This window comes from Salvelinus fontinalis, chromosome 6, assembly GCF_029448725.1.
Source record: "Salvelinus fontinalis isolate EN_2023a chromosome 6, ASM2944872v1, whole genome shotgun sequence".
In the NCBI taxonomy this organism is placed as follows: Eukaryota; Metazoa; Chordata; class Actinopteri; order Salmoniformes; family Salmonidae; genus Salvelinus; species Salvelinus fontinalis.
The window spans coordinates 14,190,166-14,206,350 of NC_074670.1; the positions used below are offsets into that span (position 1 = coordinate 14,190,166).

Consider the following 16,185-nt stretch of genomic DNA (forward strand, 5'->3'; position numbering starts at 1 on the left):
ATATGAACGGGTTAGGGTTATAAGCTGGTAGTATAGTTAGCATATGAAAGGGTTAGGGTCATAAACTGGTAGTATAGTTAGCATATGAACGGGTTAGGGTTATAAACTGGTAGTATAGTTAGCATATGAAAGGGTTAGGGTCATAAACTGGTAGTATAGTTAGCATATGAAAGGGTTATATAAACTGGTAGTATAGTTAGCATATGAACGGGTTAGGGTTATAAACTGGTAGTATAGTTAGCATATGAAAGGGTTAGGGTTAGGGTTATAAACTGTTAGTATAGTTAGCATATGAAAGGGTTAGGGTTATAAGCTGGTAGTATAGTCAGCATATGAAAGGGTTATATAAACTGTTAGTATAGTTGGCATATGAAAGGGTTAGGGTTATAAACTGGTAGTATAGTTAGCACAGAAAGACAGTGGTGGTCGTCAAAGTTGCTTTTTAACTGCAATGCAGACTATTGGTGACGATGATATGTGTTGGGGTTGACATCCATACAAGTATTATGTTCCGATTTTTACCACAACATAGTGTAAAATACACATATAAACAATAGCCTAAATGTCAACTAATTTTACTGGGGGACAATGTTTTTCCATTGTTTGGGTCAAGTTCCATTGGTTCTGATACCACATCTATCAGCTCTCCTCCTGAGAGGTATAGTAGGATGGAGGCAGGAAGAACAGAGGCTAGAAGACAAGTGTGCCATGATGGTGCTAGGCAGGTAGAGGGGGATGGATGGGCTGAACAGGAACTCTACTCTGAAACACAGAGCCCAAGATACACACAATATAAAGACACATTTCAGATTCTTTCTCTTTCATTCTCTCTCTCCATCATGACAGGTTGAGTGAGTCTGTCATGAAAGAAAGTGAATTAAGAGTGTAGGGTTTATTATCAGTCAAATGTTTTATTGAGATTAGATGTAACACAAATTCAAAAATGTACATCAATACAAAATACTCAAATGCACAGTAGAGGACTGAATATGTTGTACTGTGATGTGAAAAAAAGGGCCTTTTTTTTTTTTTTTTTTACTTTGCTGTGATATTCAGATCTGAGCCTGGAGGTTTGCAGTAGCCACTGGTGTCCTTGTCTCCCTTGTTAATTGATGCCACTGATTTCCTAGAATGGGGGGCTCCCAAGAGCTTCCCAGGAGGTGTGAGTGTGAGAGAGTGGGGTGGGTGGGCTTGCAGGTGTCAAGTCTGCTAAATCAGTCAGTCTGTGATGAGACAGAGTGGAACTCTGAGCACGCTGTCAACTCAAAGGCTGCAACCTCCTACTGCTACACACACACCTTACATCCCCCCCTCCCTCACATTAACCAATAATCCCAGTAACCCCCTCTAATCAATCTCCCAACCCGCCAATACTCCCCAGGGGCCATTCTTACCCTCACCAGTCACCATGGTGACACACACACACATACACACACACCAGAGCTAAAGTAACACACCAGAGCTAAAGTACCACAAAGACAAAAGGCTGGAATTACAGTTTATTACACATCACTGAGAACACACACACCTTCAGGGGTTTAGAACCAACAGTCATCAAAATGGTAAATATATATTAATCAAATATTAGACAATAAATCTGACAATGTCTCACTAAAGACAATGTGCCTCTAAACAAAGTCTTATTCCTCCATCCATCTCCAAGGTTTTCTCTGTGTGTGTGTGTGTGTGTCCGTGAGTTACAGGGTGGTGGTAGAGTGTTGTGGCGTGAGTCGTGGGAGCGGGGGGTGTGTGAGTTACAGGGTGGTGGTAGAGTGTTGTGGCGTGAGTCGGGGGTGGTGGGAGCGGGGGGGGTGTGAGTTACAGGGTGGTGGTAGAGTGTTGTGGGGGGTGGCGGGAGCGGGGGGTGTGTGAGTTACAGGGTGGTGGTAGAGTGTTGTGGGGGGTGGCGGGAGCAGGGGATGTGTGAGTTACAGGGTGGTGGTAGAGTGTTGTGGGGGGTGGCGGGAGCAGGGGATGTGTGAGTTACAGGGTGGTGGTAGAGTGTTGTGGGGGGTGGCGGGAGCAGGGGGTGTGTGTTACAGAGTGGTGGTAGAGTGTTGTGGCGTGAGTGGGGGGTGGCGGGAGCGGGGGGGGTGTGAGTTACAGGGTGGTGGTAGAGTGTTGTGGGGGGTGGCGGGAGCGGGGTGTGTGTGTGTTACAGGGTGGTGGTAGAGTGTTGTGGCGTGAGTGGGGGGTGGCGGGAGCGTGGTGTGTGTGTGTTACAGGATGGTGGTAGAGTGTTGTGGCGTGAGTGGGGGGTGGCGGGAGCGTGGTGTGTGTGTGTGTTACAGGGTGGTGGTAGAGTGTTGTGGTGTGAGTGGGGGGTGGCGGGAGCGTGGTGTGTGTGTGTTACAGGGTGGTGGTAGAGTGTTGTGGCGTGAGTCGGGGGTGGCGGGAGCGTGGTGTGTGTGTGTTACAGGGTGGTGGTAGAGTGTTGTGGCGTGAGTGGGGGGTGGCGGGAGCGGGGGGTGTGTGAGCGCAGCAGGCTGCGGACAGCGTGGCGGTAGCGTGCTGACATGGTGTTGTAGAGGATAGGGTTGACAGCAGCACTGAGGTAGAACAACACAAAGGAGACGAGGTTAAAGTACTGAGAGATGTAGTACATATCAGCGCTGGAGCCCAGAGTCACAGAGAACAACGTCCGACCAACGTGGAATGGCAGCCAACACAGAACAAACGCCAGCACGATCATCCCTAGAGAGAGGAGAATATGGGATGGAGCGACAGAGAGTTGAAATTACAACTCATTATTACTGTATGTGTGATAAGTTGGTTCACAATAGCTGCTTAGCTGTAGTATTGCTGAGGCTAAAACCAGTAAATCAAAGTAACTTTAAAATACAGAAACTCTCTCACAGCCTCACCTAGCATCTTGATGGTGTGTCGCTGGGCGCGGTCTCGGCTGCTGCGTTGTGGGCGGAGCCATAGCTTCCTGCCAATCAGGCCATACACAACTCCCAGAATGCCCAGCGGCACCAGGAAGTAGAGGTTGGAGAGCCACATCATGGCCCCCAGCAGGCCTGAGGAGACGGCGTAGTCCGTACAGCGACACTCGCTCTCCCCACCTCCCCCCAGCTCCTCTACCCCTACCATAGCAAACACCGGCCCGGCGCTGATCAGGGCCACAACCCACAGGCAGCCAATGAGAGTGCGGACGCGGGTCCGTGTGACCAGGGTCTTGGCTGTGAGTGGTCGACAGACAGCGAGGTAGCGCTCCAGAGAAAGGGCGGTGATGTGGAGGATGGAGGAGTAGGTACAACTCTCACTGACGAACACACTCAGTTTACACACTGTATCACCCAGATCCCAGGGCCGGAACCTCCACAGCTAGAGGGACGGACACACAGATAGGTTACACACGCACAACCCGCTCAGACACTATATCGTCTAACCCCCAGGGCCAGAACCTCCACAGCCAGGGAGAGAGAAACAGAAATCACACACACGCAGTATCAGCTATCTAACACCCAGGGAGAGAACCTCCATAGCTAGCAAGAGACTCCCCCTTACCTTGTAGTGCAGATCTAAAGGCATCAGAAGCAGTATGAGGAGGTCGGAGACGGCCATACTACTCAGGTAGAGGTACGTGGTGCTTCTCAGGTGTGGCCGGAGCCAAACTACCAGGATGGTTAACATATTTCCTGTGATGCCCAGGGCAAGCAGCAGCACACACACGGCTGTCACACACACCAGCTCAGCCCCACTGAAGTCCTCCCATTCCCAGTCAGTCCAGTCACTCTGGTTCCCACAGTCCTCCAGACAGCCAGACCCTACCACACAATCCTCTGAACAGCTGCTCCCACTGCCCAGCGCTGACACGTCCATGGTCAGAGAGAGATGCCCGGGTCTCAGAGACTGGGGTGTGTGTGTGAGAGAGAGAGAGATGAGCTGAGATGGTACAAGCGTGCCTGTGTGCGTGTGAGAGAGAGGAAGTGTGGATGGTCTATATCACCCAGGTTACAGCAAAGGGTGACGTAGGCTGATGGATTCTAACGGGAGATGGTCCTGAACCACACATCTAGGAGATATAAAACACAACACATCTAGGAGATATAAAACACCTCACATCTAGGAGATATAAAACACCACACATCTAGGAGATATAAAACACAAACACATCTAGGAGATATAAAACACCTCACATCTAGGAGATATAAAACACAAACACATCTAGGAGATATAAAACACCTCACATCTAGGAGATATAAAACACAACACATCTAGGAGATATAAAACACCACACATCTAGGAGATATAAAACACAAACACATCTAGGAGATATAAAACACATCTAGGAGATATAAAACACATCTAGGAGATATAAAACACATCTAGGAGATATAAAACACATCTAGGAGATATAAAACACAACACATCTAGGAGATATAAAACACAACACATCTAGGAGATATAAAACACCTCACATCTAGGAGATATAAAACACCTCACATCTAGGAGATATAAAACACCTCACATCTAGGAGATATAAAACACCTCACATCTAGGAGATATAAAACACCTCACATCTAGGAGATATAAAACACCTCACATCTAGGAGATATAAAACACCTCACATCTAGGAGATATAAAACACCTCACATCTAGGAGATATAAAACACAACACATCTAGGAGATATAAAACACAACACATCTAGGAGATATAAAACACAACACATCTAGGAGATATAAAACACAAACACATCTAGGAGATATAAAACAACACATCTAGGAGATATAAAACACATCTAGGATATAAAACACAAACACATCTAGGAGATATAAAACACATCTAGGAGATATAAAACACATCTAGGAGATATAAAACACATCTAGGAGATATAAAACACAACACATCTAGGAGATATAAAACACAACACATCTAGGAGATATAAAACACATCTAGGATATAAAACACAACACATCTAGGAGATATAAAACACATCTAGGAGATATAAAACACATCTAGGATATAAAACACAAACACATCTAGGAGATATAAAACACATCTAGGAGATATAAAACACATCTAGGAGATATAAAACACAACACATCTAGGAGATATAAAACACATCTAGGATATAAAACACAACACATCTAGGAGATATAAAACACATCTAGGAGATATAAAACACATCTAGGAGATATAAAACACATCTAGGATATAAAACACATCTAGGAGATATAAAACACATCTAGGAGATATAAAACACATCTAGGAGATATAAAACAACACATCTAGGAGATATAAAACAACACATCTAGGAGATATAAAACAACACATCTAGGAGATATAAAACACATCTAGGAGATATAAAACACATCTAGGAGATATAAAACACATCTAGGAGATATAAAACACATCTAGGAGATATAAAACACATCTAGGAGATATAAAACACAACACATCTAGGAGATATAAAACACATCTAGGAGATATAAAACAACATATATAGGTGATTTGGGCTCAATTCCATTTCAATTGAGTTAATTTGGGAGATGGAGTACCATTTTCACAAAATTACAGAATTGTTCCCACCACTGAAACACAAACATGTCTATCCTGTGGTAGGGAAAGGACTTGCTCGATGTTAGCAATCACACACCAACACAAAACTCCGTTACACCAATGTGTTACACACACCAACACTACATAATAAACACACTCTAACCTCTGGTTAGAGATGGGAAATGGGGAAAGAATAGCATTTTGTGATAAACACAGGAAATAAGGTCTGAGGTTAACACAGGTTTAGGAGATCTTATACATAGAATATCAGTCAGTTAACATTACATGCATGAGTTATAGCCTCGCTACTGTATATAGTCTCGCTACTGTTTATAGCCTCGCTACTGTTATTTCACTGTCTTTTTACTGTTGTTTTTTACTGTTGTCCTTACTTATCTATTGTTCACCTAATACCTATTTTTTACTTAAAAATGGCATTGTTGGTTAGGGCTGGTAAGTAAACATTTCCCTGTGTGAATTGAAGCTGTGTACTCACCTCGCAGCCATCTTCGATCCCTGGACAATCTCTCCCCCACCTCTTCATCCCTCTACCACCACTACCTCCTCCCTCACCCACAACTCATACACGCATGCAAGCAAGCACAAACGAAGGCTCAAGCACACACGCAAGCAGTAAAGATCGCTCATCAACATGATACTGGTTCATTCCTTTAATATCTTAAATTAGTTTAAAATACAATATTTATATCTGAGAATGACAGAGGTAGGGAGGGAAAGAAGGGATCATGTTTTTCTTAAGTTTTGGGACAGGGCTTTCAGTCTAGAGGTTCAGAGTAAGTGTGTGTGTGTCAGGGTCCAGCCTCCCAGCATGTGTGTCTGTGATAGAGGTCGAAGGTTGTGTCTGCGGGGCGTGGGATGGGCTGGGGGCGTGGTATGGTAATCTCCTCCCTTGGTAGGAGGGGCTTCTCTCTCAGCAGATCCCCCCTGAAGAAAACCTGCAGGTCAGGACTGTCCTCTTTCTGCTCACACGGATTACAAATACAGTTAGTAGTTGCAGGTCATGAGTGTTTTCGCTCTACACACACCTTTATTTACATATTACTTTACTCACACACACACACACACACACACACACACACACACACACACACACACACACACATACATAAATGTAATCTGATGGGGTCAGTGAGGGGGACCTGCCTTGTTGCCATGGCTGCATGTGGGCGAGACCAGCTGAAGCCTGTCACGTAGAGCCTGGCTGATGAGCTCCTCCTCCTCCACATTCACACTGACCAATGCCCTGTAGAGGTGCTGGGATGGAGGGACGTTCACCCCTATAGACAAAGACAGGACATACACTCAGTTCGTGTGTGGTGTGTGTTTATGTTTGCATGTGTATGTTTCTGTGTGTGTTTATGTCTGCATGTGTATGTTTCTCTGTGTGTGTGTGTGTTTATGTTTGCATGTGTGTGTTTATGTCTGCATGTGTGTGTGTCTGCATGTGTGTGTGTCTGCATGTGTGTGTGTGTGTTTATGTCTGCATGTGTATGTTTCTGTGTTTGTTTATGTCTGCATGTGTATGTTTCTGTGTGTGTTTATGTCTGCATGTGTGTGTTTATGTCTGCATGTGTGTATGTCTGCATGTGTGTGTGTCTGCATGTGTGTGTGTGTGTTTATGTCTGCATGTGTATGTTTCTGTGTGTGCATGTGTGTGTTTATGTCTGCATGTGTGTGTTTATGTCTGCATGTGTGTGTGTGTTTATGTCTGCATGTGTGTGTTTCTGTGTGTGTGTGTTTCTGTGTGCTACCCTCTGTAGCCCGAGCGCTGATGCTGTTCTTGGTTCTGTCTGACTTCTGTAGTTGCTCCTGCACGGCCTTCTGGGAGTTAAACTCTGCCCCTGCCACGTTATCTAGCTCAGACCTCAGAGCCAGAGTAGTATTTAACTCCGCCCCTTCAGGGAGGCTGCCACCCCTCTCCTCACAGGGAGCCTCCTCGTTGGTTGCTGACCTTGCCCTCCAACGCAGATCTCCACCTATGGGAAGAATACAGGAAGAGATATTGACCAGTCCTCTGCTCAGACATTGCTGACTCATGCCAGATCTTATAACACCGGGATAGGTATTTTACGTATCAGCCTAACCACATCACATGTTATAGCAATCTGGTGCGACGGCACAGTCGATGACGTGGCACACAACCATTGGTTGATGCATGCAACTCCTGTGCAGGGGAACATGAGTACATCAGACTCCAGACCAGGAGGGTTAGTTACCATGGAGTCTTTTCCCCTTTGAGTAACTGCTGGAGTGTCCAGGGCAATGCCAAGGTGGAGGGTCTTTGCTAGGCTCTGCTATCACCGTGACAACCACAGGCTCTTTGGAGGCAAATCGCACCTGTAGTCAGGGGCACACACTTCAGTGATGTCGCTCCAAAAACACAGACCGACACACACAGATCTCTCATCATTTCTACAGCTGTCTTGACAACTGAGAAAAGCACCATCTGTGACTGTCTGTCAGTGTGTGTGTATGTGTCAGACTGACCTGCCGGTGGCTGCGTCCTCTCAGCAAGCTAGCCGGGTTGGGCCGTGGCGGGTCTGGGCTGAGGGGGAGAGACAGGTCCAGTTCCGGGCACCGCAGGAGGCTAGCGGGGACCAGGGGTACCGGGGCAGGCAGGGGGACCAGCCGGATGTCTGGGTCACTGCACCCTGCTAGAGGATGCTGCTGCAGGGGACCTACTCTGGTCATCTTAGGTCACTAGTCTGGGTCTTTATCTTTGGGTGATGGCTCTGTTACTGATGTTAGGTAAGATACAAGGCAAAGGCAGTCAACGACCAGAATATTTTGTATGGTTCTGAATGGCAGTTACATTATCACTTTGCCTAACCTTAACACCCCTTAACCTAAGCTTTCCGATGGAGCAAACTTAACATATTTTGAGTCCTATGCCCAACCCAGTCCCTTGCCATTGCTGGATCTGTAGTGTAGGTTGAATAACGTTAACTTTACACTTCCAACCAGATATGACGTTATCTAGCTAACGTTAGATCTCTAGCTAGATTCCATTCACAGTGGGAGCTTTCAGCACACAGCCAGCTAGCTGGCTAACGACGACAGCAGACATGCTAGAAAGTTCACCAGTCAGTTAGCCAGCTAACTTTACTTGTTGTACTACTAGCCAGCTAACGTTATAGGGTTTGTTTGGCTAATTAGCTAGCTAACGGTAACTAAAGCTATGCAAATTCAATCATGTCGTTTATTCTCCGCTTACTGTTATGGGGAAGCGCCCCGAATGACAGCTGAGCCCACGCGTTTCTTGTAGTTTTCACTGTTAATACATGAGGATAGATTGACTCTATTTAGCAGGATCTGCTCACTTTTGAAATTCCCTCCACTGGCGCCGCCATAACACCTTCTACAGAACGAAACAATCACACTTCCGGTTTCTTCGTTAGTAGGAAATTATACAATGGCGCCCCTTGGCGTGCATGTTACATTGTGTGTGATTGTGTAAGTGGTGGACTCTACGGCACAAGTCAAACTCTTCTTTAGTAACAGTTATTTATTTGACTCATATTTTTTTTTGCAGAACAACAGAATATGCACATTTCACACTTTCTCTTTCAGAACCCCTCTTCATTAGCCTGGTTACCAGTCTCCGTTTAGCTAACATTCCACTCATTAACTGCCATTGGCACACGACATGGAATAGGCTAAGAAGTGGAACGTTATAGAGACTGGGAACCAGGCCTCTTCATAACTACAGCATCATCATTACACGAGACATCATCATCATCATCATCATAACCAGGCTGTCATTGTAAATAAGAATTTGTTCTTGACTCGCCTGGGTACATAAAGGTTAAATATAAATACACATTTTACAGGATTATTCAAAACACTCATTTAAATAGAAAATGAAAGGCATGTACTAATACTGTTAGCTTCTCTTTGTGTGAGTGTGTACGTGGGTGTGTGCGTGGATGAGTGCGTTAGTGTCTCTGTCTGTCTCTCAGTGCTCTCAGTATGTAGTTCTCTCTCTCCAGCTGGGCGTTCCTCTCTGACAGCTGGTTGATCCGCTTCCTCAGTAGCTCCTCCTCCTCTCTCACAGCCAGCATCAGGTGGCTCTTCACCAAGTCCTACAGCAATATACAACATGTCATTATAGCATATCATCAAATATATGTCACAATTCTTTCAGCAACAGATGAATCTTCACCAAGTCCTTCAATACAACACATTACAGACACTATAACCATAAACACACTGTCCTACCATGGCTTGCTCAATCTTGTTGTCAATTGCAATCTTACTGCTACTGGAGCCACTGCAACAACAACAAAGGAGATTGTGTCTTAGTGCACATGGTTCACATTGATGTCTATTCCTGAACACAGTCACTTCCCGACAACAAATGGCCAGGCCATTTCCATGGTTACCTGTGGCAGAAGAGCAGCAGGGACAGGAAGGCTGCCTCAGCGTTCCGGACAGAAGGTGTACCCTTCAGACACAGCGACCAGGATGGGAGCGGGGCTACGGTCTGGTGTTGAGGTTGGGGTTGAGTAGCGGTCTGGGTCTGGGGTTGAGGTTCAGACTTAGAAGTAGTCTGGGGTTGATGTTTGGGTTGAGTAGTGGTCTGGGGTTGAGTAGAGGTCTGCGGTTGGGGTTGAGTAGTGGTCTGGGGTTGAGTAGTGGTCTGGAGTTTAGTAGTGGTCTGCGGTTGATGTTCAGGTTGAGTAGTGGTCTGGGATTGAATAGTGGTCTGCGGTTGAGGTTGGGGTTGAGTAGTGGTCTGGGGTTGAATAGTGGTCTGCTGGGGTTGAGGTTGGGGTTGAGTAGTGGTCTGGGGTTGAATAGAGGTCTGCTGGTGATGTTGGGGTTGAGTAGTGGTCTGGGGTTGGGGTTGAGTAGTGGTCTGTTGTTGAGGTTTAGTTGCGGTCCTAAATTGTTGTGGAATCTCCATGGTGACAGATGTTTGGTTCCTCATCATGGCCATCCGCTCGGCCATGAGTCCCTAACCCTGACCCCCCCACGACCTCTCAGCCCTCCATGACCCCAACCCGTATCACTCACTCTCTCCCTGCCTTCTTCTCCTACTCTCCATCTAGCAGGAAGTTGTAGTGGTTGATGGACAGGTGGGGGGGTAAGGGGGGGTCTGGGTTTGGTCTGGGGGTAGAGGGAGGAAGGGCAGCCGGAGAGGGAGGCAGAAGGAAAGGAGTGTCTCTTTAAGGGGGACTGGGGAGATTTTTTAATGGACCTGAGAGGGCATAGGGAGGAAGGGAGGGATAGGGGAAGAGATGAAGAAAGAGATGGAGGGAGGGAAGGAGGAAGAGATGGAGAGAGAGATGGAGGGAGGGAAGGAGGTAGAGATGGAGAGAGAGATGGAGGGAGGGAAGGAGGTAGAGATGGAGAGAGAGATGGAGGGAGGGAAGGAGGTAGAGATGGAGGGAGGGAAGAAGGTAGAGAGAGGGGGCGAGGCTGCCGTTGAGTCTCAAACAGAGAGATGATTTTCTTCACACTGCCGAACATGACTGACCAAAAATAGCCTCCTTGTCACCAGACAGCCAAAAGCAAACAATAGATTATCTAAACCACATCAAAGGCGCTTCCATCCACCTCCATTCACTACAGCCTTCTGTGCAAAAGCCGGTCACTGCCTGTAGTGGGTAGAGAGTCAGAGACGGTTTAAACTTAGAGGCACAACCAACAATTACTTCCATGAACAACTACAGAGCATGGGTAGTTGAACAGATCACCATGTGGTTGTATTGAGGTCAATGGGAGAGAGGAAGATTAGATCCATGTGCGTGCTGTCACAAGCGTGATCTGGGAATCCTATTGGAGAAATACATTTTGGGTATCCTCCAGTCTTTGGTGAATCAATCCCACAGACCCAGCCAGTCAAGCCCAGCCTGCCGAGAAGATCTCGAATTATAATTGCCTTTGTCTGTGGATTAGGATTAGCCTATGCAGATTACTTCCTTATTCCATCCAGCCGCCAGGTGTCTGATTGGCTAAACTATATATTTCCGGTTTATGCAGGGAGGAGTCTACTGTCCAGGTGAGGAGTGTCTCCACGACGACCCAGAGGTGAGAAGCGTTTCCATGGTGAGGAGCATGTGTGTGTGTGTGTCTTTGGGCTCTCATATGATGAGAGACTGTTCTACTTCTCCCCCACACACACCCCACTGTCTGGCACTCTGATAGGCTCTTACAGGAACCCTCTCATTCCAACCTCCGCCTACTCACTGCCTCAGCCAATGGCAAAGTTTGTGGCATTCTTTGCCTGCCCACTGCCACTGAGTGTATGCTAATTAGTTTCCCAGTACGACAAGTATTGACCTCCATGAAAATATGTCCACTGCCTATGTCCTCCTTCCTCTGGACAGACCACATTAATAAATTAATAAAACTGATGGTCACATGTCTCAGACGTATGTGTTTAGCCAATCTATCTGTGTATGTTGTTGATTGGGAAGAATATTGAATCCCAACACAAGCTCCTATGGCCTGATGGTGAATGGCCCTGAATGTTCCTTGTCTTTTCAATCATCACAAGAACTGGTGAAGGCCTACAAGGAATCGGTGCCATATAAATTACAATGTGTTCTCAATCAACTTACTCTCTATAGTGAACACACACAAACAGTAATGAGAACCCACTGGTGGTTCTGCTTAGATGTTCTGGCCGAAACCTTGATGGTTGAGAGAACAGCCAAGAGCTCAGCTCAGAACAGCCTCACTCTTTCCTGGCCTCACTCTGCTCTGTCGGTCTCCTCTGCTCCGGCCCCCTGCACTGGGCTGCCACCCTACCACCTTCCCCCTGCACTGGGCTGCCACCCTACCACCTTCCCCCTGCACTGGGCTGCCACCCTACCACCTTCCCCCTGCACTGGGCTGCCACCCTACCACCTTCCCCCTGCACTGGGCTGCCACCCTACCACCTTCCCCCTGCACTGGGCTGCCACCCTACCACCTTCCCCCTGCACTGGGCTGCCACCCTACCACCTTCCCCCTGCACTGGGCTGCCACCCTACCACCTTCCCCCTGCACTGGGCTGCCACCCTACCACCTTCCCCCTGCACTGGGCTGCCACCCTACCACCTTCCCCCAGCACTGGGCTGCCACCCTACCACCTTCCCCCTGCACTGGGCTGCCACCCTACCACCTTCCCCCTGCACTGGGCTGCCACCCTACCACCTTCCCCCTGCACTGGGCTGCCACCCTACCACCTTCCCCCTGCACTGGGCTGCCACCCTACCACCTTCCCCCTGCACTGGGCTGCCACCCTACCACCTTCCCCCTGCACTGGGCTGCCACCCTACCACCTTCCCCCTGCACTGGGCTGCCACCCTACCACCTTCCCCCTGCACTGGGCTGCCACCCTACCACCTTCCCCCTGCACTGGGCTGCCACCCTACCACCTTCCCCCTGCACTGGGCTGCCACCCTACCACCTTCCCCCTGCACTGGGCTGCCACCCTACCACCTTCCCCCTGCACTGGGCTGCCACCCTACCACCTTCCCCCTGCACTGGGCTGCCACCCTACCACCTTCCCCCTGCACTGGGCTGGAGCACAACAACATCCACCTTCTAGTCTCACACTCACATATCAAGTACCCTGGATTACTGTAGGCCTAAATGTTATTTTTATTGACACCAGAGTTGTGTCAGTCAATTTTAGTTCTCATCAGTTGAATTTGACATGGAAGTTCTCTATAAGAGTTCAGTTCAGACTAGAATGTCAGTGGATTTGACCCCAACCCTGATCAAGACTAATGCATCATAGAGATGTGTTAGATTCAACCGAGTGGCTGCGTGACCAGGGGTTGTATGTACCATGCCTCTGAGGAGGAGTGCTGATCTAGGATCAGGTCCCTCTCTGTCCTAGTAGTATCATTCATATTGATCTAAAAAGGCTAAACTGATCCTATATCAGCACCCCTACTCTGAGAAGCTTGAAACACACTCTCAGGACACCTCTTCCTGACACCTGAACAACCTTTCCTTCTACTGCGTGCTACTTTACACACTACTTTAATGTAGCCACTGTTGCTTCCCCCTACCTTCCTGCTCTGACCCGCGGCGATGATCATCTGGTGATAGACATGTACAAACTTCCTTGCACAGCCTTGTTTTAGATTTAATCTAAGACTAGGCGATTGCTGGACCACGGCTAATCTTAATTTTCATCTTCAGTATTGTCCAATAAGTTCTCTATGGAGACCTGCGATACAGTATCATTATTTGGATATTATCTTTGTTGTTTCATGTTGCTGGGTAGGAGGCTTCATCTTGGAGATGGTTCTATATGTGGCTCTATTGGACCTTCACAGTAACAGTTGACTTCCTGTATTCTTACTGGCTCTGGAGTAGATAACAGTATTGTGACGTAATTAAGTAGTCAAATATAGTTTATGCCTCATAACCTCTAATCTCATTGCATGTTTAGTTTACGTTGACATAATCAACTAATTGTATTATTTCTGAATACAAAGGTTAATGTTTGAATCATGTTGCTTGCTGTATCACATTTAGGACATACACAGCCAATCACACATGCACAAACACACACACACCTGCACAAATGATAAGTCAGCTTTCTTCCAAACATATTAAAATAGTTTATTTCATTTTTCACCTTAAACAAACCAAAGAGCTTCCTCTCCATCTCATGAGATTGTAGTCTATATGTCTGCATGTGTTCAGGTCAGTGTCTGTGTCCTTCACCTGTCTGTCTATGTGTGGTGTGTATAACCAACCCAACCCTTTTTCTGTGTATGTGTGTAAACCTGCATCTCTGACTCTCTGAACCTGCATTGAGGATCTTGCTAATCTTATCATGAATTCACTCATGGAGCAAGAGCTGCTGTTCTGTGGAGAGTGGGCAGGGGGAGCTGTTTCACTTCTTGGTGAAGAACTCATTGCACATCATGGTGAGGCAGGCCACCAGTGTGACGTACTCCTGGAAGTCCACACTGCCATCTGCGTTTGCGTCCAGATCTTTGAAGATCTTGTCAACTTTTGCCTGGTCAGTGTTTTTCTGTTATAATGATCAGAGAGAGAGAGAGGTAATGGGTGAGACTTTGATTTCAGCAGTTAAAACTAGAATCCATACAGTTGTTATTTGTTTATAAAGGTGTGAGAAATGAATTGATTCTATTGGATGAGGCGGGTCATGTGTTTGTGATGTTCCAAGCAATTCAATATTTCAGTAGTGTCTGTCTTTAGCAGTATTGTATTTGGTCGTGCTGCTGTTAAAGCATGATTGAACTGAACTGTTCCTAGGATCCACTCACCCCCATGACATCTCCAAGCTCTGCGTTGAGCAGATCTTTGAGTTCTCCCTTGCTCAGGGTCGTCTTGTCGCCCTCCTTGCCAGAGTACTTGTGGAAGGCTGAGATGAGCAATGCCATAGACTGCTGGACCTGTGACATGGTGACTACGAGAGAGAGAGAGAGAGAGAGAGAATGGTGGTACAAATTTAGGTTATTATTTTACGGTATTATCAATTCAAATCTATTTTTATCTTACATCGAGGTTACCATTCCATACGTCATACGTTCCATATGTCTGGAAAATGAAGTCATGTTGGCACTGGTTTAATCGTGTTTTAACATAAGGTTCAGGTTGAATAGAGGCTTTAAAGAGTATTAACGGTTGTTGCACACGAATCAAGGACTTTACTACACACACACCACGCCCCACTACTGCAAAGAGGTTCTACATCTCTACCACAAAGGAAGGAAGAGAAAGAGAGGGGGAGGAGAGATGGAGAGCAACGCAACAGAGGCAATTAGAGAGGGAGAGAGGCAGAGAGAGGTTAGAGATAGAGACATAGGGAGAGAGGCGGAGAGAGAAAGAGAGAGAGAGAGGCGGATATGGAGGGGAGAAAGGAAGAGAAGAGGGGGCTGAGTTGTTTAAACACAAACAGGCATGGCTCTAGCCAACGCCCTTGCATGTCTCTCTCATTAACTCTGGGGGATTTTAAGGAGAGAAAGAGAGAAAGTATATATAGAGAGAGCGATAGAGAGAGAGGGACAGACAAAAAGACAGATGGGAGGAAATTGGTGGGCAGGAAGAAAGGCTCGTTGGTAATTTATGTCAATCAATAACATAGAAATCCCAGCACCTCCCCCACCCCTCACCTCCCCCACCCCTCACCTGTCTCCACCCTCTTTCTATCTAGTTTGTTTAAGGTGTGTCTCTTCACATTTCTTGCCACTATGTAGGGAGGTTGCTCTCTCTCTTCTCTCTTTCTCTGCCTACCCGTAATCAAGGTGGTGTGAAGCTTCTGAGTTTAAGGAAGCGTCTGTAATGTAAATCCCTCATTTAGCTGACCCTCCTCCCCAGTGTGACTTGCAGTAAGTGCGGTCAAATTAGGACGCTGAAGCAACCATACAGTACGAACATGGTAAGCACAACATTATAGTTGTAAGGAACAATCCCAGTGGTGGACCACTGATCTCTCTCTGAGTCACTGTGGTGGACTCCACTCATCTCTCTCTGAGTCACTGTCAGCTGCCCCAGGACTGGCAGGCAGCCAACCAGACACACCTTCGTACCACCCCTCTGACTGCCCATCTGATAACTAGAAACACACTCTACTCACAGAATGGTCAAAACGAGGGGAGAGAGAGTTTATGGTAAGGACAGAGTGAAGGAAACAGAGAGCGAGAGAGAGGGGGGGTGGAGGATAGAAAGAGGTAGTGTTC

The 16,185-nt window shown here is 47.0% G+C and overlaps 3 protein-coding genes across 3 annotated transcripts in view; all 3 read right to left on the reverse strand.

The window, feature by feature from the left end:
• Positions 1–2,057: 2,057 nt before the first annotated feature.
• Positions 2,058–4,854, reverse strand: LOC129857113 (growth hormone secretagogue receptor type 1-like). Its single transcript, XM_055925052.1, has 3 exons — positions 3,511–4,854; positions 2,865–3,327; positions 2,058–2,694 (listed from the first exon to the last, which is right to left on the reverse strand). Exons 1-3 carry the CDS (start codon positions 3,823–3,825, stop codon positions 2,414–2,416), a joined length of 1,059 nt encoding a protein of 352 aa, XP_055781027.1. The 5' UTR covers positions 3,826–4,854; the 3' UTR covers positions 2,058–2,413.
• A 1,308-nt stretch (positions 4,855–6,162) lies between these two features.
• LOC129857112 (protein phosphatase 1 regulatory subunit 35-like) lies at positions 6,163–8,907 on the reverse strand. The gene is made up of 6 exons (XM_055925051.1): positions 8,742–8,907; positions 8,015–8,265; positions 7,744–7,864; positions 7,279–7,503; positions 6,671–6,804; positions 6,163–6,486 (listed from the first exon to the last, which is right to left on the reverse strand). The coding sequence occupies exons 2-6, from the start codon at positions 8,216–8,218 to the stop codon at positions 6,316–6,318; spliced, it is 855 nt and encodes a 284-aa protein (XP_055781026.1). The 5' UTR covers positions 8,219–8,265; positions 8,742–8,907; the 3' UTR covers positions 6,163–6,315.
• Positions 8,908–14,070: 5,163 nt separating this feature from the next.
• LOC129857114 (ictacalcin-like) overlaps positions 14,071–16,185 on the reverse strand; it is a 2,639-nt gene continuing 524 nt past the window's right edge. Inside the window, exons 2-3 of the mRNA XM_055925053.1 lie at positions 14,770–14,912; positions 14,071–14,513 (exon numbers count right to left, since the gene is read on the reverse strand). Of these exons, the coding sequence (XP_055781028.1) occupies positions 14,373–14,513; positions 14,770–14,907 (279 nt within the window). The 5' untranslated portion in view covers positions 14,908–14,912 and the 3' untranslated portion in view covers positions 14,071–14,372. The remainder of the gene's footprint in view (positions 14,514–14,769; positions 14,913–16,185) is intronic.